The sequence below is a fragment of the Canis aureus genome, chromosome 25 (assembly GCF_053574225.1).
Source record: "Canis aureus isolate CA01 chromosome 25, VMU_Caureus_v.1.0, whole genome shotgun sequence".
Lineage (NCBI taxonomy): Eukaryota > Metazoa > Chordata > Mammalia > Carnivora > Canidae > Canis > Canis aureus.
Window position 1 is genome coordinate 39,241,618 of NC_135635.1, and position 23,304 is coordinate 39,264,921.

Below are 23,304 nucleotides of genomic sequence, written 5' to 3' on the forward strand. Positions count from 1 at the left end.
CGTTAGGCGCATGCGCTAAAGGGAAGACGCGCGAGAATGGCAGTTGGACGCCGCCTGCCTACTAGTGCTCCGCCCTCTGCCCTACTCCTGACTAACGCCAATGAAAAGCGCTTCTAACGCAACCGATGGTCGAAAGAACCAATCCCACTCTCCCAGGGCAGAGCGCATGTAGAACAGCGAGGTGGGTCCCGGAGTTTTGGATGCTCGGACCCTGGGACCCCGACGGCCCCCTTCGCGTGTCTTCTATCAAAGAGCAGAAACAGACGGCTGTTTAAACCAATCAATCCCAGAAACTTTCCTGGGCCCTGCCCAATCGGAAAATAGAAGGGCAGTTGTATTTCTTGATATTTGAAAAGGGGCTGCCCAATGAGGCGGAGTCTGAGAGGGCTGGTGAAGAGTGATTGATAATGCTGTCAACCAATAAGGGTTACCGCCTCTCTCACCTCAGAAAAACCCTCAACTACCTCTCCAGCTGAACCTGTACAAAAGAGCTTAAAAATTCAGAATTTTTTTTTAAATAAAATCATTTGGTTTTGAAACTGAAGCGAAGACTGGCACTCCTCAAAGTCTCAGGACGGACAACTCGCGACCCGCTGCGGAACAAAAGTCCCCTGCTCCGGGAGGCGTCCGCCCCGGCAAGCCGAGCCGCCGCTCATTGGCCCGCCACGGCCTCCTGATAGACGTCGTCCGGGCCCAATGACTCGCTGCGTTGGAGGCGGGTCTCACACACGGGCCTATAGGAGCCTGCGGCGGCTCCACCAATGGAATCAAGGCAGGGGGCGTGGCGGGAGGTTTGAAACTCGGCGTCGGGAGTTGAGGCTCCAGTTCTTGTGCTCGCAAAAGAGGAATCGGGGCCCGGTGAGTGATTTGAATAAATTGAGGAGTCTTTAAGAGGGCCCGGCAGGCCGCAAAGAGCCGGCTTGGCATCTGCACCAGCCATCATCTATCTCCACAGAGGCCTCTGGCCCAGCGGCCCGGAGGCTCCTGGGCGGGGAACCGGGAAGACCGAGTGGTCTGGAGTCAGAGGTCGGACGTGGTCGCGGAAATGGCTGAGATCTGAGTCATTTGTCACAGGCATCCCCTCCTCGCCCCGGGCCGGGCCCTCCCCCACCTTATTCCTCCTGGTTGAGATGGGTTCAGCCAAGAGCGCCCCAGTCACTCCGGCGCGGCCCCCGCCGCACAACAAGCTTCTGGCCCGAGTGGCGGACCCCCGTTCACCTAGCGCCGGCATCCTGCGCACTCCCATCCAGGTACTCTGGGCCGGGTCGGGAAGGCAGAGTCGGGATTCTTGGGCCTCTGCTGACCCTGATTCTGAGCAATCCCTTTCGCCCTCCTCCTCCTAACCTGGGGCCTTATTTTCTACTCTCTTAATCCGGATGGGGTAGGCTGAATGCCTAACGGCCTTGGCAGTGCCTCTCTGGAATATCATCCTGGGCCTAGAGTCCTGGGAAAGAGAAAGAATCAGGGTCCAGACTTGTTTTAGCTTTTGGTTCTGCCAGGTGGAGAGCTCTCCACAGGTAAACCTACCAGCAGGCGAGCAGCAGGAGGATCCTAATCAGGCCCAAGACTCAGATCCCCGCTCTCCTACCCTTGGTATTGCACGGACACCTATGAAGACCAGCAGTGGAGGTAAGTGGTGGGTCCAAGGAATTGTGGTAGGGCTGTCACCTAGCATCCTTGGGTTGGGCCAATGAAGCCCTCTTCTCAGAGCTCCTCCTTAAAGGAGCCTCCTTCCTCTTGCTTTGAACCAATCTTGCTCCTCTCTCAACATTTTTCCCTCTTACCTTGATTTCTCTTGTCCCAATCCCTCACCCACCAGAGCATGAATCCTATAGTTCCTGTATCTTTTCCTCCTTTTTGAGTTATTTGTATCATAGGGTCACTATTTCACTTTACTTCTCCCCTCTAGAGCCCCCAAGCCCACTGGTGAAACAGCTGAGTGAAGTATTTGAGACTGAAGCCCCCAAGTCGAATCTTCCCCCAGAGCCTGTTCTGCCCCTAGAGGCAACTTCATCTTCTGAATTGGACTTGCCTCTGGGCACTCAGTTTTCCCTTGAGGACCAGATGCCACCCTGGAGCCAGACTGAGCTCCCCTCCAAGCAGGTTTTTCCCAAGGAGGAAGCAGGACAGCCCTCAGAAACCCCCATGGCCAGCCAGGGCTCGGACAAGCCCTTGAGAGACCCTGAGACTCCCCGATCTTCAGGTACAGGATCTAAGGGCAAGGTAAAGGGAAGAGAAATCAGGATAATGTCCATGCACGAGTAGAGGAGGAATAAACTGTAAGCCCCTAATTTTGGCTTTTGGCTTTAACTCCTGACCCACCCTAGGTTCTAAGCACAATAGACGGAAAACAAATGGCAAGGCACTAGGGAGATCTCCCCTCACCATCCTACAAGATGACAACTCCCCTGGAACTCTACCACCACGGCAGGTAAAGGGAGAGAGTGCACAAACTATTACTAAGAAATCCAGGGTAGAGGGAGGGAGGCCTTTTACCCAATCTTCCATCTCCTGAACAACGTCCCTCCCTGCTCCAACTCACACACTGCTTTTGGCAGGGTAAGTGGCCTTCTCCCCTGAGTGAAAATCCTAGGGAACTAAAGGAAGGGGCCTCTCTGGGATCTGGACGACTTCTGAAAACTGGAGGCCGCGTGTGGGAGCAGGACCAGGACCAGGACAAGGAGAATCAGCACTTTCCAAACTTGGTGGAGAACTAGGTGCGTGGCCCCAGTGCTGGGCTCACCAGGGGCCTAGTGACGTAGCATCCCTTCAACCCCGTCTTTCCCTGGAAGATGGGAAAGGCACGACCCCCCCTGAACTCACAGCTTGGGGACTGAGCACTTTCTTGGGCTATCTTTGTGTCTCACGTGTTTCTTGTATATTAAAGAAAGTAGTTTTAAATGATGTTTTTAAGTGTTACACCTAAACCTTTCTGTATATAGAAAAGCAGCCAGGGAAACTTGGGTTCCCTGACGTCCAAGCCGCTTTCACACACTTCGCTTAAGTCCTGGTGTGCCCCAGAGCTCCGTCCTTGGCCTTTTCCTGTTGCTATCCCTAGGTGTTCACTTCTAGGGCTGTAGCTATCCCCTACTTATATTCTGGTAACTTCCAGGTCTTTCCAACTAGCCCTGACCTTTATCCAACTGCCCCATAGGTACAATAGAGTCAGTTTGTCTAAGGTTGAATTTGTGCTCCCCACCCCCCAAAGTTATTCCTCATTCCCTATTCTCTGGGAATACTGGCCTTATCCACCCAGTTGCTCAAACGTAAACCTTGACCATTATCTTGAATGCCTCCCTCCTAATACCCCATACCCTAGCACTTGACACTAAATCCTGGTGTTTCTATGTCTTTCATCTCTTTCCCAACCCTTTCCTTGCCTCCCTGTCCTACTGCTCTTGATTTTTTGCCCTCCTACCTTGTTTCCCTCCAGCCTCCCTTTCCACAGTTTCATCAGCCTACACTGCAGCTAGGTTCTGAGAAGCACAACTGACCGTGTGACTACTCTGCTCAGAACTCTTCAGTAGTTCCCTTGCTGCCCTTAGGATAAAGTCTCCGCTGGTATTTAAGGTCTCCTGTAATCTGATTCCTTCTCAACATAACCTTCTTAAACGTACACACACATACACAGCATGGGCAGGTTGTAGTGAACTGTTGGGCATACGCTCCCCTGGCCCCCTGGTGAACACCTCCTCCTGACCCATCTCAGGCCTCCATGAGGCTTGGGCTTCTGCCTCCACCCAAACTTTCTGCTCACAGGCTGTTTGGTACGCAGCCTTTATCAACTGCGCCTGTAATACTTTATTACTTAGGTTGGTCCTGTGTCTTCTTGGAACCGAAGTGGGGCAGAAGCCAAACATCACAGACATAGTAGGGTGCTACACTTTATTGTCCTTTAGGTCCTTTAGGAGAGAAATAAAGGGAGAGAAGAAAAATCATGAGGAAGGGGGCTAGGATCCTAGTGATGCCAGAGCCATAGTCACAAAGCTGACACCTCTGCCACCCAGGTCTGGACAAAGTTAGTGGCTCCGGGGAGGAATTCTAGGGCCTGGGGCCTCAGACTGGAAGCCTGCTAGGCCTGCCAAGGGCTGGGGAGGGATCAGTTGTCCTTGCTCATTAAGGGAGAAGCTGCAGGACCATGGAGAGGGGAGGCCATGGGAGGAGATGGAGCATTTCTTTGCCCTGTGTCCCTGATGCTGTCTCCCAAAGGCATACTCCCCATTTTCCCCACTGCCCTCAAAGGACAAAGCTGGGTGGGAATGGCAGCTGAGGTATAGAAAAAAACAATAAAGAAACCTCAGAAGAAAAATTGGGCAGGGGAGGGGAGGGGGTAGCTGAGTGTCTTCATGGTCTTTTACCTCCCCTCGTCCAGCCTCCTTAGTTCCAGACTTTGAGGAAGCTGTCCCAGGAGCCAGTGGCCACAGCCATCCCATCAGCTGTGACCCCTAGGCAGCTGACCCTGTTGTCATGGCCAGAGAGGATGCCTGAGGAAGAGGGAGAGGAGTCAGCCTGTTTGCCCTGTGCTGCTTTGGCAGAGAGCACATGTGCAGATGCAGGAATCTACCATTAGATGGCCTTGGACTCTCAGCCTTGGCAGGGACTGAAAGAGGATTATCCTAAGGGGCAGGGTTTCTCTTATGGCCAATCTGTAAGGAAGGCGTTGGGGGTTGAGGGGGTAGTGCGGAGGGATAGGAAAAGTTGGCATTGACTTGTGCTATGGGAAAAGCAAGGGGTGAGGTGCCTGGGTGGTTTAGTTGGTTAAGCATCTATCTGCCTTGGGCTCAGGTCATGATCTCGGGGTTCTGGAATCGAGTCCCACATCAGGCTCCCTACTCAGCAGGTAGTCTGCTTCTCCCTCCCCCTCTGCCGCTCCCCCTGCTTATGCTCTTTCTTTCTCTCAAATAAATAATAAAAAAGTCTTTTAAAAAGTTAAAAAAAAAAAAGAAAAGAAGGGGCATCTTGGTGAGCATTGGAAAGTGGGGAAGTAGCTCTTTAGTCTCATGCCTGAGTTTCCAAATGAAGAGACTGTGAGGCCCAGAGAGGAGTGACTTGCCTGAGGGCCCTCAGCTCCTAAGCAACAGAATTCAGATTTGGCTCCTGACTCTCAGGCCAGTGTTATTTTTGCTCAGCACCTGGCCTCTCCCAAGAGAAGCCACACTATGTGATTCAGCTTCAGACCAGAGTGGTCCTAGAGAAGCAAGCTCCTAGGTCAGGGTCAGGGCCTCCAGATCGCTCCAGACAAGATCTTGATTCTGCTTATTGCAGTTGCCTGAGATGCCCCTGAAACTATAGAGGCCCTGGAGATCCAGACATGACTGGACATTTCTAGTCTATAGGTCTCTGGTGTCACAGGAGCTCCTTTGGCAGGAAGCAGCTAGAGCTTTAGGGCCCTGGGTGGTAGAGAAGACCCTCTAAAGAAGATGGTCCTAGGTTGGGGACCAAGAGGTACTGGATTGTAGGGGTAGAGCTCAGAGTCATCCAGTAATTAGGAAACGGTAGAGAGTCTCCCAGAAAGGGAGCTTGCAGCTGAGGTGGCAGCAGGGGGGCTGGCCCTTACCCACACGCTCGCCCTTCATGGAGTCCCAGATGTTGCAATTGAAGTCGTCGTAGCCTGCAAAGAGCAGGCGGCCGCTGAGGGAGAAGGCCACAGATGTGATGCCACAGATGATGCTCTCGTCGGAGTAGGCAGTCAGCTCCTGGTCAGCCCGCAGGTCAAACAGGCGGCAGGAGGCGTCGTCCGAGCCTGTGCAGATGGCCTCTCCGTTGGGGAAAAACTGAGGGTATAGGTGGCAAAGGGAGTCAGGACTCCGCCCTGGATAGCTCTGCTCGCTTCCTCTCTCTGGCTCCTGCCTGGGTGGCGCCAGAGCAAGCTCTTTCCCTCAGCCTCTCTGCCTTTCCCTTCCCTAGCACTCTTCGCCGCTGACATTTATGCCACGCCAGCTGCATGCCAGTGGCTCCCCTACACCCTTCACTTGCCCCTCACTACAGCGCAGCAGGCAGGCATTATTTCCACATTGCCCATGAGAGCACGAGGCTCCGGGAGGGTGGGCAGCTTGCCCAGGGTCACATGGCTAGAAGGGCAGAGGCTCTCCCAGACTCTAGGCTCCAGGCTGGATCAGAGTGTATATCTCAGGGCCAAGTGCAAATGCATGACCTGAGTCTCATCATGATGACATAGGGGCCTAACATCTGCAACTTACTCTCCAGGGAAGAAAAAATAATAATAACAAAAGATATCTATATCCACATCTAGGTGTATGTGTCCTTCTTTCCATCCATCCCTCCCTCCATCTACAGAGAAGGATACAGCAGGTGTGGTAAAATGCTAGCAGTGAATATGGATGAAGGGTAGATGGGAGCTCTTTTGGTTACTTTCTCAACTTTTCTCTAAGGTGAAATTATCCCAAACAGGAAAGTTAAAAAGAAAAGGGGGAGGGAGCTGGATGGGGGCGGGGAGTTGGGCCTGATGAGGAGATCCGGGGAGTTGGGGCGCAGTGGGGGGGCTCACACAGATAGCATTGATGTCGGACTCATGGCCAGTGAAAGTCTGCCGGCAGGTCCCCTCCCGCACATCCCAGAGCTTGGCGCTGGCGTCACAGGCCCCCGAAATGAAGAGTTTGAAGTCAGGAGACACAGCCAGACTCATGCAATCCCCCGTGTGTCCCACAAACACCGTCTTTTGCTGCCCGGTCTCGATATCCCACAGAGCACTGCCAGGAGGAGAGAATGCTGTCACTGTGATGGGAAGGCCAGGACAGAGCCACGCCTCAAGCCCTGGCCCCTACGGGACCCCCACAGTATTCAGTCCTTACCAAGTGGTGTCTCCAGAACTGGTCACAATGTTGTTGTCATCCAGGAAGCGGCAGCAGGAGAGATATCCTGGGGGTTTGGGATAAGGACAGTGCCCTGGCTGCCGCACCACACCAGAGTGCTGCACCTTTCCCTGGGCCTCTCCAAACAGGGACAGGAAGAGAGGGTCCATCACTCACCTGTGTGAGCAGACAGCTCCCGGCTGACCTTGACATTACCCTCACGGGATTTGAGGCTGTAGATGGAGCACATGTTGTCCAGCCCCCCGCATGCCACAAAGTTCCCTGATGGTGCATAGGCACAGGTCATGACCCAAGAGGAGCGCAGTGGGATAGCATGCACCTGCAGGAGGGTAGGCATAAGCTGAACCTGAGCGGAGTTCCCAGATGGGGAGGGCAGAGGAGGAGAAGCACAATGCCCCCAAGGAAGGACAGGCGGGTGGAGGGGTGGGGAGACAGGTACCTTATTGGTGGTATAGGTGTCCCACACGATCAGCTTCCCATCTTGCGAGGCACTTACCAGCAGCCTGGGAAGAAGGCACCCCACATCACTCAAGCCTCTTTCTTGCCTCCTGCCTCCCCCACCAGGTACCCCTCAAGCCTCACTTGGAATCGGTGGCCCAGTGCATGGCATAGATCTTGGCTAGGTGTCCCCTTAACGTCCGCCGTGTCCGCATCTGGACTCTTCCTACAACCTCTAGGCCTGACACCAGCTGCAGAAAAGAAGGCACTAGAAATCAGGCTGAGTAGGGTACATGCCTAGATGTCAGTGTCACAGCCACTGATTTGGACAAGTTTCTGTTCTGTGCCAGGCTCTGGATCAGACCCCCAGCATTAGAGAACTAAGCCCCTGCCCTGGAGTGACATAAACCAATGTGGGAGAGATTATGCATGGCCAGTGGCATGTTGCTAAGTGTTTAACAAGCATCTCTCTGGTGTGGGGTAGGGGAGGAGGTGGGCGCGGGAGAGTGATTTCCATCACGGAAATATTCCCACCTTGACCAATTTCAAGCCGCCAGTGTGAATTCACGAAACATTGGCTTAGGAAGAGATAGATGCACACATTTGCATCCTAGGCCACTAGGGTCCCTCACAACATTGCAGTACTGTTTGGGAGCCCCGTGACCCTGAACTGCACCTCCTGAAATTTGTGGTCCTATGTCCCTTAAACTCTATCCAGCCTCTAGATTTTGGCTGGGGCTCACGTCAATGGCCTTGACTTGTCATTCACTTGCTTTGTTCTCCTAAGCAAGTTGCTTACCCTCTCCGAGCCTGTTTCCTCATCTCTAAAATGAGGTTGATAGCATCAACTTATGTGGCTGTTGTGAAAATTAAATGAAATTATGTCCTGAGGCAATTTAGCCCAACATTTGGTTCACGGCAAGTGTTCAGTCAATGTTCACTCCTACTATTAACATATTTAAATCCAACATAAGATGCCACCAACTCTATGAAGCACCACGCTTTCAGATATCACTGAGAAAGAAAAAAAAAATGTTGCCAATTATAATCGTAAGGCATCATCTATTTTTGGATGCATCTTGATCTCAGAGATGTCAAAATGTGAAAAGACATGACCTTAGAATTGATGAAGTATGCTATTAGAAAACTAGCAACTGCTCCAGAAGGGCTTTATGGCTTACAAAGTGCTGTCCCTCTCTTCATCCTTGCCACCCTGTGAGGGGGTGTAATCGTTCTTGTTTTATGGTTGAGGTCAGAGACAGCATCTGTATACTTAGCTTCCAATAAGGTGCCTGCCCCAGAGCAGAGCTCACTAAATGTTTGTTGAATGAATTAATTAATGCCGTTCCTCATTCCCAGAACATGCTGTACTAGAGCTTGGGCACCAGGCTCCCCTCCCCTCCGCTCCCCTCTGGCCCTACCTTAGGGGGATAGGAGGTCTCACCTCTGCCAGAGTAATGTCAGCACAGGCTTTCCTGGCATCCTGGGGGAAAGCAGACATCAGGGGGGGCAGAAGGGCAAAGCAAGGAGAGTGGATGCATGGGCCCCTGAGGTAGGTGGGCTTGGGGCTCTAGGGTTTGGGGGGCATCTCCAAGATGAGATCCAAGTTCAGAAACTCTCTGTCACTGCCAGGTCAGGGGTCACTAAGGTGTCACTCAGGAATGAATCCAGCCCCCGACCCCCCCCCCAAGTCTACACTCCCTCGTGTCCCAGTTCCACGTTTTCTGGGGTCCCCTGGTGGGAGGGTTCTGGAGTTACTGCAATCTGCTTCTTGAGCTGCTCTGCTTCCTGCCGTAGCTGCTCCATCTCCCCCATGGCTGATAGGTTGAGGTGTAGCTCCGGCTCCTGTCAGGGACATGGGGTAGGTGTAAGGGGTCCCCACCAGGTCAAGTTTCGTATCTCACACCCACACCAGACTCAAGGGCTGGAGCCCACTCCGAGAAATAAAGAAATGGCTGGGTGGCTTACACCAGCTCCCCACTAGCCCCTCCACGTTTGGAGTCTGGTGTGCAGCCAAGCCCGGCCTTGCCCGAGCCCTCCCCTCAGACCCCGGGCCCGACCAGCAGCGCCATGCCAGCTCCCTCTTACTTGGACTCTGACTGCACCTCTCCTAGGTTTCCAGCTCCAGTTCCCAGGCGCCTCTTCACTCCCTCAGCTGCGACGCCAACCCGTCACCTGCCCCAGCTCTGCTGCCAGAGGAGCTGGCCTGGCCTGGCCCCAACTCTGGGGGGGTTGGGGGGAGCACTGACAGAGAAGGTAGGGCCAATGAGGACAACGTCAGGCAAATGAAATCAGCTGGCAACAGTGTGGGGAGAGGGCAGGAAGGGAGGTGTGTGGCTTCCAGAGAGCCTTGGGCCCAGCCCAGGGGGACCAGGGGGGCAGTAAGTGGGAGCAAGAGTGTGGGGTGATAGGAGCAGTCCCCCACAAGGCCTGGGGGGAAGAGGGGTCGAAGGGGCGCTTCCCTGAGCAGTCTCCCTGTAGGCAGAGATAAGAGCATCAGGCCCCATGGGATTAGAGCAAAGCTGTGAGGATTAAAGGTTGGGGTTTGGGAGGAGTACAGAGAAGCAGAAGCAACCACAGCTCCAGTGCCACCCCCCCACCCCACCCCAGGCCCTGTCTCCCACCAGTGCTGATGATCGTGGCAGTCAGGACCTGCCTAGCAACTGGTCCAGGAGCCAGAATATGAGGGAGAGAGGTGGCCCATTATCAATCCCCAAGATTTTGTCTCTAAGCTCAGGGTTGTGGGATAAAGGGGTTCTGGCAAATATGGGCAGGGTGCAGGCAGGAGCTGAGATTAGAAGGGACTGATCTGGATAATCCTTATTCTCAGCAAACCCCAACCAGCTGCCTCTGGGTCTGATCCTGGGGTTGGGGAAAGGTACAGGGGATCCAGAGAGAGGGATGGACAGGCCTGCTCCTGCTCTGAGTGGACAGAGCGTGGGAAGTGGGGTGCAGCCTCAGCCTGGCTTCCATCTGGGGTCTGGCCCATTCCTTGCCCCCATGACTCACGGAGTCCTGCTGGGGTTGTGAAGGCTGGAACCAGAGGGATCAAGCTGCTGCTATACGTCTTGGCCAAGCTCAGAGAGGGAAGACAGGGCTTAGAGTTAGAGGCCCAAGGAGCAGCTGTCAGGGGTTTGGGTCCATTTGCATGTGGGGAGCAGGTGGCCCAGATTTCCCTGACAAATCACGGGCTTTGAGTGGCCCCGCCTCTGGGAGGCCCAAAGACACCTGTCTCCTCCCAGGCCTGTCACAGCCACTCCCTGCAGCAGACACCACAGAAACTGTGATACACTCGACTGGGCCCTGGCTGAGGGATCTTCAGATGTTTATTACAAGCCGGGACAGGGCACTAGGGTTATCCTCCCTCTCATCTCCACATATGACACAGTCAGGCCCTATATCCCCTGCCATTTGTTTCCAGGGAGGTGTCCTTGGTCTGTCCTAGGGCTGGAGGTCCATCAACCAGGCCTGGTGAGCTCTAGGCTAGTCTGTGCAGTTATCCTCTGAGTCCAGGGCTGGACAGCCCTTGTGATCCCCAAGGTAGTAGGGGTGCAGGGGCAGAGAGCTCACTGTTCTGCTCCCATCACATGGGGGCCTCTCAGGGGTCCTGGCATCAACGTGGCGCTTCACAAGCCAAGTGGCCACATCCCCAAGATGCTGGCTCAGCCCCTCATAGTTCCTCTCGGACCCGAGGCAGTTTCCCAGTCTTGTCCTGGACCCGCTGCAGCCTGCGGCTGGGGGGTTCTGGGGAGGGGTCTCTGCTGGGCATTTCTTCCTCTTCTTCCTCCTCTTCCTCCTCCTCCTCTGGCTCCTTTAGCAGCTCTTTGGCTTCTGTCCACTCCTGAGGAGTAGGGAGGAGAGTCTGGCCCCATCCCCTACATCATCTGGGCCCGAAGACCCTCCCTAGGACATCTCAGCCACCGCCCTCATCCTTCACACACCAGGAGGGACATCCCTTCCTCCTCCCACGCCTCCTCACCTGCTCCCTGTGCTCAGGCGCCCAGGTGTGCCACAGTGCCAGGGCGCAGCGCCGCCCGCGTGTCACAGCCCACACACCATGGGGATTCTCCCCACCGGAGCTGAAGGCCACAAGCCGTCCACAGCGAGGCCGAACCTGAGCCTAGGGGATGAAGGCAGCTTCAGCGACACGGCCAGGTGCTCTTGGAGAACTTGGCCCTGACTCCCTATGGCCAGTGGCAGGCAGGCACACAAGCATTCAGCTCTTCTGCCCATCACTTCCCACTCCTTAATTCAGGGACCATGGACGGGGCAGTGGGAGGAAGGGGGGATGGGAAGTCAGCCTCAAGTTGGGGAGCACAGATGCCAGACTGAAGCTAGAGGAATCAGAGCCAAAAAAAGGGGGCCTCCTCACCTCCTGCCCAGGCCCTGACTTGTCCTACCCAACCCTTCAAACCCCAGGTGTGAAGCAATCCGAGGGTATGAATGCAGTACCACACTCTGGGTACCGGGGATAAGGATCTTGGGGACATTTTTGCACCTCAGGGAGGCCTTGGATTATCAGGAGCTGGCGGCAGTCAACAGAGAAGGAGGTATCTGGGTAAGACAGAGCAGCACCTGATGCAAAATCACTGCCCCTCCCCTTCTGCCCAATTCTAGCTCCTGGTTTCTACCTGGAATAGGGCCTTGGGGACCTGTGCTTTCACCCATCCTCCTTGAGGGGGTGAGGCAAACACTGAAGGCTGGGTCTGGAAGGGCCACTTGAGATCTCCTGGGAAGATGTGATCAAACTCTGCTAGGAGAACCCCCAAAACCCAGACAAGGAGTGAAGAGGGCTGGGAGACCAGGAAAGGAAAAGGTAAATGCTCCCCCACCCCCCATTTCCCTGCATTTGCCTCTGCGAAGCTTCTATTTTGAATTCAGAGCCCACAGCTGGGCTCCCTGCCCACCCCCACCCCTCACCCCCCTACCCCCACTTACTGTGACTGTGAGGGCATTGGGCTCTGTGAAGAACAGGTCCCCACCGTGGAAGTCATCATTGAGGTAGAGGAGCCCACTGCAAAGGGAGGAAGCGGCAGGCAATGAGACCCCAGCCCAGGTCCACCTGCCTGACCCCTGGGGTGGGAGTGCTGCCCACCTGTAGTCCCGATAGGTATAGGCTGGGGGCTCCCGCCAGCACTCCCCCGTGTCAGGGTCCAGGACACAATTGTCTGCATGCACCGGGTGACTCAGGTCCATGCGCTGGTCCTGCTCTCCTGGGAAGCAAAGGGACGTGGTGAATGCACCTGTGCCCATCCACTGCCACCCATCCTCGCCCCGTGGCTTTGGGGGATCATGGCTGGGCAGAGGAGCCAGGTCCTCACCCGGGCAGGAGAGTCAGGAGCCCACAGAGTCTGGGGATGCTAAGAATGTGCAGTGCCCGGCCGGGGCGCAAGGTCGGGGAGGCAGAGCTAGGGTCCCTGGCAGTCACCTTCTATGGCGCTACGGCACACCAGCTGCGTGAAGGAGAGATGCAACGGCCGCTCCGGGGAGAAGTAAGCCTGTGTCAAGGTCCTCACACGCTCGCTCACCTCCAGAAGCAGCTTAGCCCCCTGACTGCCCACGGCTCCAGCGTGTGCCAGCTGCAAGCCCGGAGAGAAAGGATGGGAAAGGAGGGGGCAATGGAAGGGCAGCCCTGCCCCAGCCCCTGCCCTACTTCTATGCCCTCCACCCACGGCTTTGGTCTCAGTAGCCAGCTCTATCCTGCTCCTTCCCATTGGCTCTGTGACCATAACCCAGGTTCTGATGTCTTAGAACACTTCCTCTCCTGCCTCCCTCAACTCTAGGGGGGTGGTGAAGGGTGGTTGGGGGCCCTCGAGTGTTCTCAGTCCCAGGAGGCCCCTCCATGGGCGAGGCCCAGGCCTGGGCACCCAGCCTCCTGCGTGCCCTCTCCTCTGATTCTGGGCATCAGACCAGGGCATGGGGGCCTCCTCTTACCTGTGCAGCCTTGAGCACCGTGAGCCCCTCGAAGCGTTCATGGGGGCTGTGAGGGGAGCGGCGGCCTCGATAGCCAGATCTGGCTCCAGCCTCAGTGGCATCCTATGGAGGGAGAGTTGGCTGTGGAGTCTCATTCCCTAGGCCCCAGGCCATGCCCCCACCTCCCTGCCCACAGGGCTACAAGACGCTTCTCCAATCCTCCCTCTCCACAAAAGAGGCTAGCAGCCTGCAGGGTCCTCTGGTGACTCCTGTTCCCTGAGCTGCTGCCCCTTCCCATAGAACGACTATCTTCAGGTCTATATCATCACTTTCTGGTAAAGATCTGGAATTCCACCAGCCAAGGAGGCTATGCCCAGAGCTCTGAAGAGCCTCCTACACTGGAGAAGGGGCCTCTGAGAGGGCAAGGGTGTTTAGAGAAGGGGGGCAGGAAGGGCTCGCTCATTTGTTTCTGATGAGCCAAGGATAGAGGAGTCTTTCCAGAACCAGGGTCCAAGTAGCAAATTGGATAGTCAAGGCCGGGTCCTGGGCAGCTCGAGGTGGGGAGACAGCATCAGCCGAGGGGCCTCTCTCTGACACCCTTGACACACTCCTGGAGGATGTGGGAACCCTGGTGCTTAGCCCCAACTACTCCACCACCTACCCGAGTCTTATTCCCCAGGGGGCTCCTGGTATCTGGATGTCGCTTTCCTGACATCTATTCATTTGGCAGCTTTCTGCCACCACTACCCAGTTACCCTGTATATAAACCCCATCTCTGAGAGACCACATACTCACCCAAGCCATCTAACCTCCCCTTCTGGTATGTATTCATTTGACAAATTTGTACTGAGCACTTCCTATATGCCAGGCACTGTTATAGGCACTGAGGACACACCCGTGGACATGAAAAGTTCCCTGCTCTCATGCGGTTTGTTTGTTTATTTTAAAATGTTTATTTATTCATGAGAGATACAGAGAGAGAGAGGCAAAGACACAGGCGGAGGGAGAAGCAGGCTCCCTGTGGGGAGCCCGATGTGGGACTCGATCCCAGGACCCCAGGATCATGACTTGAGTCAAAGGCAGATGCTCAACCACAGAGCCACCCAGGTGCCCCTATAATGCCCCTATATTTTGAGTAAATAAACAAACCAACCAACCAGATCAATTCAGATGGTGATAAGTGGTATAAAGAAAATTATAACAGGACTACAACCTTGAGAGTGCCCAGGCAGTGGTTAGGGGGCAGCTGAGTGAGGTGACATTTAAATTGAAAGCAGGGATGCCTGGGTGGCTCAGTGGTTGAGCGCCTGCCTTGGGCCCAGGGCGTGATCCTGGAGACCTGGGATCGAGTCCCACGTCGGGCTCCCTGCATGGAGCCTACTTCTCTCTATGCCTATGTCTCTGCCTCTCTCTCTGTGTGTCTCTCATGAATAAATAAAAAAATCTTTAAAAAAAAATAAATAAATTGAAAGCAAATGATATGAAAGAGCTGCTTGAATATGTGAAAGAAAAAAATGTTCCAGGCAGTAGAAATAGCAAGTGCAAAGGTCCTGAAACCAGAGTGAATTTAGTGTGATGGAGGAATAGAAAGAAGGGCTGATACTTGAGAGTTTTCCCTGACTCCATCCTTTCATCCATCGTCTTCCACATAGATTTAGTCCTGAACTTCTCTAGCTTTGTTTTTTTTTTTTTTAAGATTTCATTTATTTATTCATGAGAGACACAGAGAGATGCAGAGAGAGAGGCAGAGACACAGGCAGAGGGAGAAGCAGGCTCCATGCAGGGAGCCCGAAGCGGGACTCGATCCTGGGTCTCCAGGATCACACCCTGGGCTGAAGGTGGCGCTAAACCGCTGAGCCACCCAGGCTGCCCTGAACTTCTCTATTTTTGATTTTCTAGATAGTTCTCATCTGTCTCCCTCTCTTCATTTCCTAGAAACGAGGATCTAACCTAAGGCAGTGGCACTCTTGCATCATCCCAGAAGCTTCCCCTCCTTCCTTTCATCTCCCAGTGCATTCTCCAGAGTTCCACTAGAGGGATCTACCAGTTCTGGAGGATGGGGACTCCAGGCCCAGCTCCTGCTAATGCATGGGGACAGAAAAGCTAACCCCTCCTTATATTCTCCGATAAGCTGTCCACCAGTGACAAACCCCTTGGCAGGGTACAGAAGGCCCTTCATCATCTCTCCTGTGTCTCCACCTCTGGCTTCTCTGTTACCTCTTCTGGATAACATACATCTTGATGACATAGTGACAGCTAATCCTGAGCACTTTTTTTTTTAAGGGTTTTTTTTTTTTTAAGATTTTATTTATTTATTCATGAGAGAGACACACACACAGAGAGAGAGGCAGAGACACAGGCAGAGAGAGGCAGGCTCCATGCAGGGAGCCCGACGTGGGACTCGATCCCGGGTCTCTGGGATCACACCTTGGGCCGAAGGCAGCACTAAACCGCTAAGCCACCCGGGCTGCCGCTGAGCACTTTTTATATTCTTCCAACAGCTTTACCATGTACTACCTTGGTCCTCACAACAACTCTAAAAGAACCCATTGTATTTAGGCCCATTTTACAGATGAGGGAACGAGGCTCAGAGACATTAAAATACATTGCATGAGGGGATCCCTGGGTGGCGCAGCGGTTTAGCGCCTGCCTTTGGCCCAGGGCGCAATCCTGGAGACCCAGGATCGAATCCCACGTCGGGCTCCCGGTACATGGAGCCTGCTTCTCCCTCTGCCTGTGTCTCTGCCTCTCTCTCTCTCTCTCTGTGTGACTATCATAAATAAATAAAAATTAAAAAAAAATTTTAAATACATTGCATGAGGTCACCCAGCTAATCGCCGTTGGGGCTGGCCCATGCTCTTAACTCCTGTGCTCTACTGCACTTGCCAGACTACCCCCTTATTCTCCTTCCTTATGACCTGGCTTTCCTCCCCTTCTCTGCCTTAATTCATCCTTAAGACTGAGCTCAAGAGGCGCCTGGGTGGCTCAGTCAGTTAAGTGTCTGCTTTCAGGGGATCCCTGGGTGGCTCAGGGGTTTAGAGCCTGCCTTTGGCCCAGGGCGTGATCCTGGAGTCCCGGGATCGAGTCCTACGTCGGGCTCCCGGCATGGAGCCTGCTTCTCCCTCCTCCTGTGTCTCTGCCTCTCTCTCTCTCTATCATGAATAAATAAATAAATAAATCTTAAAAAAAAAAAAAAAAAGTGTCTGCTTTCAGCTCAGGTCATGATCCCTGAGTCCTGGGATGGAGCCCTCAGTCCAGCTCCTAGCTCAGCTAGGAGTCTATTTCTCCCTCTGCCCCTCCCTACTGCTCATGCGCTCTCTCTCTCTCTTTCAAATAAATAAATAAAATAGTTTCTTTTTAAAGAAAAAAGACTGAGCTCAAGTGCTCCCCCATAAGCCTTGGTATTTTGGTGCTTCTATTTGGATAGGTACATGCTTCTTGTTAGCAAACTTAACCACTCGCTCTAATTAGGTGTCTCCATGTCTGATTCCTTCTCTATATGTGAGCTCCTGAATGCACATCTATGTTGTGTTTCCTCTCCCTGGAACCTAGTAGTTCTAAGTATGCAGCAGATACTCAGTGAGTGTGTACAGAAGGAATGTTAACCCAGAATGAAGATGGAAGCTTCCCAAAATGGGAGACTCAACCTGGTGAATATGGATCATTCAACCCAAACTAGCAGGGGATGCAATAGGTGGGGAAAGAGGCCTACGTGTCCGCTAAGCCACTGGCCAAGCCGATAATTTTTTATTTTTTATTTTTTATTTTATTTATTTTTTTTGCCAAGCCGATAATTAAACTCTTGGCTAACCAAGGAAACCTCACCTGCACACTCACCCTTTTTTATGCCATTACAGGTTTTTTTGTTTTGTTCTTCCCATCAATTTCTAGTAAAATTCCTTTGTAAAGAGTGTCCATCAACCCCATGCTGAGAAGAACAGGACTTGTCCACAGCAGTGAGGTGGGGGCAAGTGCAGTGCCCGCTGAAGAACCAGAGAGGGCAGAACAGGGGCAGGCGGGGCTGCGCCTGAGGTCCCTAACTAGCCACTTACTCACAGGGCTTACCTTGGCTAGCTGCAGCAGCACCCCACACTCAGCAGGGGTGAGCAGCCCGTCCAACACCACACGCTCTGACCCATTCAGCTGTCTTGCGTCATGGGTTAGGGTTACCCCCTCCAGGAGGAGCACATCTGCAGGGGAAGGACAGGGAAGGGGGTGTTGAGCACCCCTTGAGGGCAAGCCCAGCTGCAGCTGGCAGCCCCCAGACTCTCTGCGCTCCTGCTTCCTGCTCTCCTAGGAACCTACCCTTCCAGTGAGTCAAGGGCTTCGGCTGTGGCGGCTCATGGTCCCAAGGCCTCTTCTCTTGATCCTCTCTCAGGGGTGAGAGATGTGCTCAGCGTATGTGCAGGCCAGTCCAGACCCATCTTCCCCAGACCTCCCAGGACCCCTCCCTCACCTTCCAGCTCAGGCCAGGCCCCTCCTACCACAGGGCATCACCTACCTGAGCTTTTCTCTGAGCGCCTCAGGGATGACAGCTGCTGGGGTCCAGGGATCCTGGGAGAGTCAGGAAAAGCACCATGACCCACCAAGTCCAGCCTGAGTCCCTGACATTAGACTCTCAACTACCAAATTAAGGTCCTTCTTCTTCCAGAGTGGAAGGCAGAGGTGGGAGAAGCCCTGGACTCATGCTCGGGAGCTCTGGGAACTGGGCCAGACTACCACAATTCACATAGCACTATTTGTTAGGCGCTATTCTAGCAGCTTTTTTTTTTTTTTAAAGATTTGATTTTTTTAATTAATTAATTAATTAATTAATTTATGATAGTCACACACAGAGAGAGAGAGGCAGAGACATAGGCAGAGGGAGAAGCAGGCTCCATGCACCGGGAGCCCGATGTGAGATTCGATTCCGGGTCTCCAGGATCGCGCCCTGGGTCAAAGGCAGGCGCCAACCGCTGCGCCACCCAGGGATTCCTATTCTAGCAGCTTTATCTACAGAAGTGGAATACGTGGAGCTTTATCATGTAATGTTCACAATAGTCTTATGGAACACATTGTATGAATGTGCCCATTTTGCAATTGAAGACTCTAAGACACAGACAGGTAAAGTAACATGCCCCAGGTCACATAGCTAGTAAGTGACAGAGTTGGGATTCAAACTAGCTTTCGAGGGGCACCTGATGGCTCAGTTGTAGAGTGTGTGACTCTTGCTCTTAGGGTCATGAGTTCCAGCCCCAGGTTGGATATGGAGCCTACTTAACACACACACACACACACACACACACACACAATAAACTAGCGTTGGAGCGATGCTTTGATCCAGCAGTTCTCAACCAGGGATTCTGCTCCCCAGGGGACATTAGGCAATGCCTGGAAACATTTTTGATTGTCGTGACTCAGAGAGTGCTATTGATATCTACTGGGTAGAGGCCAGGGAAGCTGCTGAACATCCCACAATGCCTAGGAAAGCCCCCTTCTTCTGCCCTACAAAGAATGACAGTTCAAAAATGTCAATAGTGGGCAGCCCCGGTGGTGCAGCGGCTTAGCGCCGCCTGCAGCCCAGGGCGTGATCCTGGAGACCCTGGATCGAGTCCCACGTCAGGCTCTCTGTATGATGCCTGCTTCTCCCTCTGCCTGTGTCTCTGCCTCTCCCTCTATCTGTCTCTATGAATAATAAATAAAATCTTAAAAAAAAATGTCAATAGTGCCAAGAAGGTGAAGAAAAAGATTTTTGTTATTGTCCTAGCAATGAACAAACCTCTGCCCTTTAGTTTCCTCTCATAACTACAACAAAAAGAACTGTAACAAAAGCAGCAGCAACAGAGACTTCTCTACTGTGCAGCAAATGATACAGCTTCAGTAATTATGAGATAGGTGTGATGTGCCCATTTTACCAGTAAGGAAATTGAGGCTGAGGCAAGTGAAGGTCCAGAGCTTGTTTATGGCAGAGAAGAGACCAACACTCAGGCCTATGTGACCCCAAAGTCGCCCTCTACTATAGTACCTGCCCCTGCCCCTCAGAAACTGGGACTGCGGACTCCTCTCCAAGCCTCCCAGGGGCGTGGGAAATGGGAAGTCTTGTTGCAAACTGAAGTGACACAAATGTAGGGCATCATTGTTCTCTTCCTCTGGAGGCGGGAGCACTAAGGGGCCAGATGGAGACAAAGGGATATTCACCGGATCCTTGAAGCTGGCCCCCAGGTGCTCCATGGCATAGTAGAGGTGTCTCTTCTCCCCCAGGGATCGAAGGATGAAGCGCTGGATGTCCTGAGGTGGAGCAGGCAATAGGGAGGAAGGGGTGAGATGAGGAATAGAGTGAGGCAGGGAAGTGAAGGCTGGAAGAGGGCATGGCAGCCCCAGGTTCTAGGGGATAGCCTGCATGCTCCTAAACCTCTCCCTGTGCTTTTTGGTTCAACAACTTCAGGGCATCTTGGCTCAACGGTGGGGGGATTACCTATGCATGCAGGTGTCATAGGAGGGCACATAAGGGGGGAGCGAGTAGGGGGAAGGTGAAGGCAAAGGGGGTGTGGGCTGGCACTTGGACCCAGAAAGTAGAGTCTGCAGCAGGGAGCAGGAGGTGGAGGTAGGTCAGATGCTGGACTTGGGGTTGCCTATGGTGACTGGATAGGGGGTACAGAGTCCAGGTTTGCTTCTCAGGTATATTTGATTTAGGGTCACCTCACAAGGTAAGTATGGAGCAGGGGGTTACCTCTCTTGGCCCGAGGCCAGGTCTTGGCTCTCCCAGCTGGGTCTGGTACTCATTCAGGGCCTTCTTGGCAGTCTCATCCTCCGGGTAGAAGAGCAGAACACTCAGGACATTTTCCATAGCTTGGGACAGATTCCCCACTGAACAGACAGAGTGATAGGGTGGGGTGGGACATGGGGATTGAGGATGACAGCAATCCGTGGGCAGAGGCAGAGAAGACAGGCAGACAGGCAGAGCTGGAGAAGGTGGTCTCCCACTGCCAAGCCACTCCAAAGCCCCCACCCCGCCCTGGTGGACCTGCTCATCCCTTGCTTCTTTCCAATGCTCACTCAAACACACCTAATCTGGATAGGCAGAGTTCAATGGGGAAGGAAGAGAGGAGGGAATTAAGAAAGGTGAGAAACAGCAAGGGCAGAAGGAGCCCCGTGACCCATCTCCTGAGCTTTCCACAGGGTGCCAAAGGGGAGCCAATGAGAATCCTTCTGCCCAGCAAACGGATCCAGATAGACAGGAGGGATGGAGAGAGGGGACTCAGGACATCATCAGAGACAAACCTTCGCTTCTCCTTTCCCACCCCAGTCACCCCCAGCACCCCGTCTTCCCCAACTGACCCTGAGCATGGGCCTTGTGCAGCTGCCTCAGCAGGCTGGGGAGGAAGTCAGGGACAGGGAAGCTGCGGCCAGGACGCGTGGCTGTGTCTCCCACACAGCGCTGCCGGCACTGCAGGACCCGAATCCAGTGCCCTGCAGACAACACACGTGAACCGTTCAGCTTGTGGCGCTCCTCTCTGTGGCACCCTGAACCCCCCAGCTCCTTACCTGCAATGATCTCATAGAGGCCTCCCTGGCTCCCAGCCCCTTCCTCCTCTTCCTCACTCTGCTGCTCCTCAGGTCCTTCACAGCCAGCCCGGCAGCTCTCCATCTGGGCCAGGATCTCCTGCAGGGCCTCCTCCAGCCTGGGCAAAGCCAGCCCTGCCTCCTGGCGCCCCAGTAGCTCCAGGCCCTCATCATAGGCTGCCTGTCGGGGAGGGGAGTGAGCAGTCACCTGAGATCCTGCAGGCAAGGTGCCAAACAAGATTGGGAGGTGGAAAGATGGGAAAGGCTGTTGCTCTCATTGGGGACATGGACTTCAGGTCCCACTTTCACTTTGGGGAAGATAGGGTGGGCCTCAGGACCAGAATGGTAGAACATGGGACCTTAGTGATCCTCAGGAAGAAAACTAAGTCCCAGAGAGGGATTTTCCATCTGGGGTTACCGAGGACAGTACCCAGATCTCGTGAGGCCTGAGCCACACAGGTCCCAGTCCAGTAAGCCTGGTGTATTCCGCCAAAGTGTCTCACCCAGTGTGGTGGTGTTTCCAGGTCCCGGAAGCTCTGGGGCCGCACCCGAGACATGCGTCTGTACTTAGCCATGTCCTCCCGCATCTGCAAGTGTGTTGGGTTTGCTACAAAGAAGGTGTGTGCTGCCGCTGCTGCCAGATCCAACTTCTTCAGCTGAGAAGCAGGAGGGAGGGGGGAGTCAGTGCCCTCAGGCAGGGGTGTCAGACCCTCTGCCTGCTCACAGGCATCCCCCTCCCACACCTGGAACTGCCCCAGAACCTTCTAGAAGATTTGTCAGTCAGAACTGCCCACCTCTCAACCTCCAGAGCCCCTAGAAACAGTGTGCCTGGGGAAGCTCAGGGAAGAGGGGTTTGAAGACTTTGGAGTGGGTGCGATATTGGCAGAGGGACCTCAGGGCCTCAGTTTGGGAGACAAGGCACAGGTGAGGTCTAAATGAGGTGGGGAAGAGGGGGAGACCAGAGGGACCAGCAAAACCCGCAGGTCTCTAGGACCCTGGGCAGAGGTGTGTGTGACCAGCAGCCACCTCCCCTCCCCCAGCCACGTAGGCAATAGCTACCGACTGGTAGCTGCGCAGTGTCCACTGCCCTCCCGCCAGATGCCAGGCCTCCGGCTCCTCAGCCTTGCCCCTGCCCCGCAAATGCTCACACTCAACACCTCTCCCCCCACCACGCTTCCTGTCCCGCGGCGGGGTTCCCCGCATCCCCTCCGCTTCTCTATGCCCCCACGTCGGTCTCAGTAAGACCTAAGGTTTCAGGCCCCTTCCCTCCATCTCCGACCTACTTCCACCCTGCCTTGGGATCCCATGCAGCCCCGCTCCAGCTCTGTTCCCCCCTCCCTTAGACTGTCCCTCGACGACCCCCGTGGGCACTTGACGCGGTTTTGATGGGACCGACTCAAAAGGAGACGTCCGCGGACCGCCCCGCCGGGCCCCACCCGGAGTCCGGAGTCCGGGGCGCCGGCCTTCCGCCCTCTCCCGGCGCGCTCCAAGCAGCTGCGCGGCGTGGGTCCGGCAGGACCCCCGGAAGGACCCGGGGGGGGGGGGGCTCCCGCACCTGGTAGTAGGCCCTCTGCAGGTAGTTGTAGGGCTCCCGGCGGCGGAAGGCGTCCCGCAGCGCGCTCCCCACGCGGAGCCGCGCCGCGCCCCCGGGGCCCAGCCTCCGCGCCCCGCACTGGGTCAGGCACTCGGCCCGGCGGAGCGCCGCGCGGAGCAGCAGGCGCTCCCAGGCCCCCTGCGCCCGGCCGGGCCCCGAGTCCCGCCCCGGGGCGTCGAGCGGCACCGCGGGGAGCGCGGCCCCCGGCTCCGCCGCGCAGAGCGCCCCGCAGTCCCGGCGCGCGCGGCCCAGCGCCGCCCGGCTCCGCAGCGCCTCCCGCAGCAGCGCCACGGCCGGCGCCCAAGCCCCGGCCGCGTAGGCGCGCAGACCGTCGGCGTAGAGCAAGTCGGGAGCCTGGGGGGGCGCCGCCGGGGACAGCGGGGCCAGGCCCGGGGGCTCGGGGGACCCCGGCGGGGGCAGCAGCAGCAGTAGCAGCAGCAACCGGAGGAGCCGGAGCATGGTGCCAGGGGCGCCGGCCGGCTGCCGAAGCGGAATGCGGGAGCCGAGAGGGGGAGACAGGGAAGGGGGAAGGGGGAAGGGAGAGGGAGGGGAAAGGAAGAAGAGATGGAGAGGAGGGAGGAGAGGAAGAAAGAAGGAATGAGCCGGGCCTGGGAGAGCTGATGCGGCCCAGACTCAACCCTGGGAGAGGCCACAGGAGAGCCAGAGACGTCAGGAAGCCTGGCAGAGAGTGGGGAAAGCAGTCTTCAAGACAAGGGACAGTGTGGGACGAGAAACAGGCCCTGAGGAGCAGATGGCAAGCGGCAGGAAGCAGAGTAGGCTGGGGCTTCGGAAAACAGCCTGGGGAGCCTCTTAGGACCCTTGACTCCAATCCCTGAGGCCCATGGGGTCAGGGGAACCACTGGGGCTGTGCTCCCCTCTGCTCTGTCTGCACACCACAGGCACTCTTGAGTCCATGACAAGGATGGTGGATGCCTCCCACACACCTACCCACACCCACTTTTGGAAAAAAGAGCTTTAGGTTGC

The 23,304-nt window shown here is 55.0% G+C and overlaps 4 protein-coding genes across 8 annotated transcripts in view; 2 read left to right on the forward strand and 2 right to left on the reverse strand.

Moving 5' to 3' along the window:
• The window catches only part of PHB2 (prohibitin 2), a gene marked incomplete at its 3' end in the record, with an annotated part of 124,993 nt that overhangs the window by 95,795 nt on the left and 5,894 nt on the right, over positions 1–23,304 (forward strand). The gene's annotated exons all lie outside the window — the stretch shown is intronic.
• Positions 5–2,904, forward strand: CDCA3 (cell division cycle associated 3). Of its 3 annotated transcripts, none has more exons than XM_077871255.1 (6): positions 720–858; positions 956–1,250; positions 1,500–1,629; positions 1,910–2,203; positions 2,328–2,431; positions 2,559–2,904. In XM_077871255.1, the coding sequence occupies exons 2-6, from the start codon at positions 1,131–1,133 to the stop codon at positions 2,715–2,717; spliced, it is 807 nt and encodes a 268-aa protein (XP_077727381.1). In that variant the 5' UTR covers positions 720–858; positions 956–1,130; the 3' UTR covers positions 2,718–2,904. The 3 variants fall into 3 exon arrangements, with proteins under 3 accessions (XP_077727379.1, XP_077727381.1, XP_077727382.1); XM_077871256.1 differs by having other exon boundaries at positions 726–858; positions 1,075–1,250; XM_077871253.1 differs by lacking the exon at positions 956–1,250 and having other exon boundaries at positions 5–858.
• On the reverse strand, positions 3,872–9,841 carry GNB3 (G protein subunit beta 3). 3 transcript variants are annotated; one of them, XM_077871251.1, is made up of 11 exons: positions 9,360–9,841; positions 9,030–9,116; positions 8,716–8,754; positions 7,416–7,522; positions 7,273–7,336; positions 6,990–7,152; positions 6,813–6,879; positions 6,509–6,710; positions 5,558–5,774; positions 4,359–4,484; positions 3,872–3,902 (listed from the first exon to the last, which is right to left on the reverse strand). In XM_077871251.1, the coding sequence occupies exons 2-10, from the start codon at positions 9,084–9,086 to the stop codon at positions 4,378–4,380; spliced, it is 1,023 nt and encodes a 340-aa protein (XP_077727377.1). In that variant the 5' UTR covers positions 9,087–9,116; positions 9,360–9,841; the 3' UTR covers positions 3,872–3,902; positions 4,359–4,377. The 3 variants fall into 3 exon arrangements, with proteins under 3 accessions (XP_077727377.1, XP_077727376.1, XP_077727378.1); XM_077871250.1 differs by having other exon boundaries at positions 3,872–4,484; positions 9,360–9,839; XM_077871252.1 differs by lacking the exon at positions 9,360–9,841 and adding an exon at positions 9,240–9,357 and having other exon boundaries at positions 3,872–4,484.
• Positions 10,580–22,847, reverse strand: P3H3 (prolyl 3-hydroxylase 3). The gene is made up of 15 exons (XM_077871237.1): positions 22,282–22,847; positions 21,230–21,382; positions 20,709–20,907; positions 20,502–20,633; positions 19,894–20,030; positions 19,362–19,451; positions 17,686–17,738; positions 17,490–17,557; positions 17,250–17,374; positions 13,206–13,307; positions 12,700–12,850; positions 12,367–12,484; positions 12,210–12,285; positions 11,251–11,391; positions 10,580–11,112 (listed from the first exon to the last, which is right to left on the reverse strand). Exons 1-15 carry the CDS (start codon positions 22,777–22,779, stop codon positions 10,942–10,944), a joined length of 2,214 nt encoding a protein of 737 aa, XP_077727363.1. The 5' UTR covers positions 22,780–22,847; the 3' UTR covers positions 10,580–10,941.